At 40.4% G+C, this 4,458-nt stretch overlaps 1 protein-coding gene across 1 annotated transcript; it reads left to right on the top strand.

The window, feature by feature from the left end:
- Window positions 1-3,358: 3,358 nt before the first annotated feature.
- Window positions 3,359-4,069, top strand: LOC122604435 (thioredoxin domain-containing protein 2-like). The gene has a single exon (XM_043777328.1). The coding sequence runs from the start codon at window positions 3,359-3,361 to the stop codon at window positions 4,067-4,069; it is 711 nt and encodes a 236-aa protein (XP_043633263.1).
- The last annotated feature ends 389 nt before the right edge of the window (window positions 4,070-4,458 follow it).

Genomic DNA, 4,458 nt, shown 5'->3' with positions numbered 1-4,458 from the left:
GGAGAGGGAAAAAAAATATAAAGTGGTTAAAATTTGAGCAGAGATAAAAGGTATTATAGTTTTTAGGTAAAATAGAGAATAGATAAGAGGAACATTTTCAGAAAGTAAATATTGAAACTTAAAATTTAGAAGAGATTATTTTCTTTATAAAATATTATAGTAATATGTGACATGGTGACCTTATTTCTAATGAAAATATAATCAAGATATATCTATGGCAATAAAATAAAACTCGAATAAAAATAAAAGAAAAATTAAAAGTAAAGGAGCAAGTAGTGGTGTTTGATTAATACTTAATAAATAAGTCAGAGTTAATGCAAATTGTTGGATCAGGGATTCGCTGAGGGACTCAGCGAGTGGCTCATTCAGCGAGCTGTCAGCGAGCTCATACATCTGCAAGCATAATCTATCTTCAAAGTCTAAAGGATATGTTCAATGACTCACCGTCCAGTATTGTTAGTCAAATATGAGCGGGAATTTGAAGATTAGAAGAATGGTCCCAAGGACACGTGTTGAAAGATCAAGATGAAGACATGTGACCTGTACTACTTCGGTGCAGTGAAGTTTCTCTTTCATACCGTTTTGGAAACAAACAAGATAAAGAAAGAGGCTTCTGCAGATCTGAATGATCCACCAATAGATAGTTGACAACCTTCATGTGTCAACATCTACTAGGGTAGTCATGTGATTCCTTATCTGCCTATAAAAGGAATCACTTGACCTAGCCACAAAACTGTTAGTGTGTTCCACAGTTTACTTATTTCTCTAAGTAATTTGTTAAGTTTTTGTGTGTTCAAAAACTTAACATATTTTCTGTTTATTGTTTATGTGTTGTTATCAAACAACCATCCATGTTTTCATCGTTTAGTTGAAAACATATAACTAAACAAAGTTCTTTACATCTCATCTCTGTTATTGTTATTCGTATTTACATTATAAGTTAGTAATTAAAACACAAGCAGTGCATTCGTGGACCATCAAGTGGTATCAGAGCCACCGTTCCTAAATTATTGGAACAAGATCTGTTTGCCTCTCTTGTTTACATTATTTTCTTTTTTCTTCACAATTAAATCTAAATTTTTTTCTTTTCTTTTTAAAAGATGTCGTCTGTACCCACTCTTGTTAACACGCGTGACTTTGGTTACGTTTCTATTCCTCCAAAATTTGAGCCAAAGGACTTTGGTTCATGGAAGGAACGAATGTTACTACACATAGGGGTAGAGAACCATATCTTATGACCATTCTAAATGAAGGTCCTTACATTCCCACATATGTTCAAAGGACACCAGGTGCAACACCTGATGCTCCTGAAATTGTAACAGATCTAGTCAAGCCTGAAGTCCAGTGGACTGAAGAAGAGCGAAAGCTCGTCAATCTTGACTCTAGATTGAAAAACATGATCATCACCACCCTTCCACTGAGGTGATGAAACTAGTCATTAAATTCCCCACTTCAAAAGAAGTTTGGGAAAGACTAGTAAGCACTTATGAAGGGTCAGCTGACTTGATTAAAACCAAGAAAATTGACCTCAAACGTGCCTATGAAAATTTCTTTTCTTCTTCCTGATGAAAGTCTCGAGGGCACATATACCCGATTTAAAGGGTTGCTCAATGACATGACAAACGTTGGCATTACTCATGACAATTTTGAGGTATGCCATAAGTTCATCGATTCTCTTCCTCTCAAATGGCAGAATCTTAGACAAATCCTCCGTACCACCAAAAAGATTCAAGAACTGGATCTTGAGGAGTTGTTTGGCACTCTTCAATTTGAAGAGAAAGCCTTGGCTCAAAACATTAGAGCCTCTGCTGAATCTAGGAGACATGCTGGCTCCTCTTTGCTACCAGCACTTCTGCAAACCCCTTAACTGACCCTCTTGCTCTCATCTCTTTGAGCCATCTATCCCAATGATGGTGCCAGCACCTCTTCTCTTCCAGCATCCTTTCAAGCTCTTGTTGAAGAGCTTGATGCTGAAGAGAAACAGGAAATGTTCAGTGATTTTGTTGAATTTGCCTTAATAGCTGGAAAGAAGTACTCCAGGAAATGGAACAACCGTAAGTCGGTTGCTCCATATAAGCCTCCTGTGGATAAATCACAGGAGGAATGCTGGAAATGTGGTAGAAAAGGCCACTATCAAAAGGAGTGCAGGGTTCTATCCCAACTCCTGCTGCTCCAAAATCTAACTCATCTAAAATGCTGATGAATACAGGAACAAGTATTATCAGCTCAAAGCCAAAATGGCTGAAACTGAAGAGGCCAAAACACCAGGCAAAGGTCTGGTCGCTGAAGAGCATGACTGGGCTGATTCAGATGACTCTGATGATGAGGAGTATGTTGACGCCATGTGTCTCATGGCTCTGGCTGATAGTGATGCGCTGACAAAAGACCAAGTCTCAACAAGTCAGTGGGTCAATGTCACTGTCAAAAGGTACATACTCTTCTTTCAACTACTGATAAGGACAAAACCAAAATTCTTGATCCTTGTCATGTGATCTTCAGTTCGTAGAAACTCTGCGTGCTGAAGCTCACTCAAAACTCCTTTCAGTAAGTTCTGAATTGAGTGAAAAATCTGATAAACTCAACAGACTAAAGAATGTTCATGTTGAACTTCAGTCACATGAGTTGCTGACTCAAAAACTTCAGCTTGAAAATGAAAAACTCAAGCTTGAAGTTCTCAACCTCAAGAAGATTGTGACCTCTGGTCAAAAGCTTCTAAGTTTCATCATCAATGTCTTAATGAACAAGTCCCTGCACAAGTTCAGGCAGTGATAGGTGGAGATTTTGAATCTGCTGCCTGTATCGCTGACATGTTTAAAGATGATGTGAAACCGAAATCTCAATTCCTCCTTCTGGTATTACTTCTCCTGAGGAAATGAAAAAGTGGTATTTCGTTAAAGGAAATGATTACCACACTGAAATGACGCTGGATCCTCCACATCTCTCTCCAGCGACCCTTCAAATTCTTCTGAAGCTAAAGTAGTTAGCTCATCCTCATCCTCAAATAACATATTTTCCCATTTGCCTATTGTTGGCATGATGCCACACGAAGGCAAAATTCAATATTCTCCAAATGAAACATTTCATGGAGACATTTCAAGTGATGGGTACAAGTCCATCGCTCCTCAGCCCCTTACTTTGAATAAGTCTGAGACTTTTAAAGAAGTAACGTTGCTGCTCCTTATGACTATAGCACGCCTCAGCGAGCTGATCATACTAAGCAGCAACCTCAGTCTATCCCATCAAATTCTTTTCCTTCTAAAATCTTAAGTGCTGATGTATCTCAGCATGAACGCCTCATGGAGAGACGTGTAAGGTTTGGAGATGTTAGGTTTCATAATGAGGGCTCATCTCAAGCCAAATGGTTGTCCATCAGCGGGCCTCTCATTCTTCTCCACCTCGATCAATTCTGAGACACCCAACTCCTCTAAGAAGTAATGTGCCTCAGTCGGTCAACAGACCAACCACTCCTCAGCGAGGAAACATTCCTCCGCAACAAATGAGGAGTACAACTCCTCAGGGAGGAAACATTTCTCAGCAGCGACTAAGGAGTGTTACTCCTCAGCGAGGAAATGGTTCCCAGCACCAAGCAAGGAGTGTGACTCCACAAAGGGGACACTTGCCACATCAGCAAGTGAGATCCTCCACTCCCAATAAAAGACAGTTGTCTTCCCAGCAGTCACAATCGTCTATTCCTCTTGTGGAATATCTCCCTCATAGGCAAGGGAGGTCTTCCACTCCTAATCGATCTTCTAGATCCACCACTCCCAATAGGGTTCTTCAATCCAGGACTTCCTCGTCTCAATCTGATCTAAAACAAGCTTGGAGTGTGTTAAGAGGCTCACAAGTGTCCTCTTCCACTCCTCGTCTAGATGACCCCACTGGCAAATCTCTCTTGGGTCCCCTCTTATCAAAGAATTCTCGCAAGCAAAAATCAAAGCCTAAGTCCAAGGCAAAGACTAAGGCTTCAACCTCTTCTGACCAAAAATTGTTGAACTTGCTCAACAGGTCAATGACTTGTCTTCTCAACTTAAAGAATTCCTTCTTGCAATCAACAAAGCAACTCCTCTAACAGGAAATGCTATATTTGTGGCATGAGAGGACACATTGCTACAGATTGCTGTAACTCAAGAGATGCCCCTGAAGTTGTTGTGCAATCAAATGCTCACACTTCAGCTGTGCCTCTCTAACCAACCCTGCCTCATCTTCCATGATTAGTGAGAGTCCTCCAAATGAATCTCTCTTCATTGACACTGGGTGTGTGGGGACTCATCAATCTAATCTTCCAACTATATTGCCTCTCAACGCATTGAGTTCCTCATTCTCAGAATGTCATCTCCAATTCGTGGGGACGACCTGCAATGTTGGTTGAGTTCAGTGCTCCCAACGTTGTTAGCAACTCAGTGGTGCTTCAAGAAGTGAGAATAACATGATGCCCACTGATGAGAATGACAGAACTCA

The sequence above is a fragment of the Erigeron canadensis genome, chromosome 6 (assembly GCF_010389155.1).
Source record: "Erigeron canadensis isolate Cc75 chromosome 6, C_canadensis_v1, whole genome shotgun sequence".
In the NCBI taxonomy this organism is placed as follows: Eukaryota; Viridiplantae; Streptophyta; class Magnoliopsida; order Asterales; family Asteraceae; genus Erigeron; species Erigeron canadensis.
The sequence above is the reverse complement of the archived record's forward strand: the minus strand, read 5'-3'. Positions and strand labels throughout refer to the sequence as shown.

Excerpts from the sequence above, each read along its gene's own strand:
- LOC122604435 (XM_043777328.1), top strand. The coding sequence starts at position 3,359 with ATGGTTGTCCATCAGCGGGCCTCTCATTCTTCTCCACCTCGATCAATT.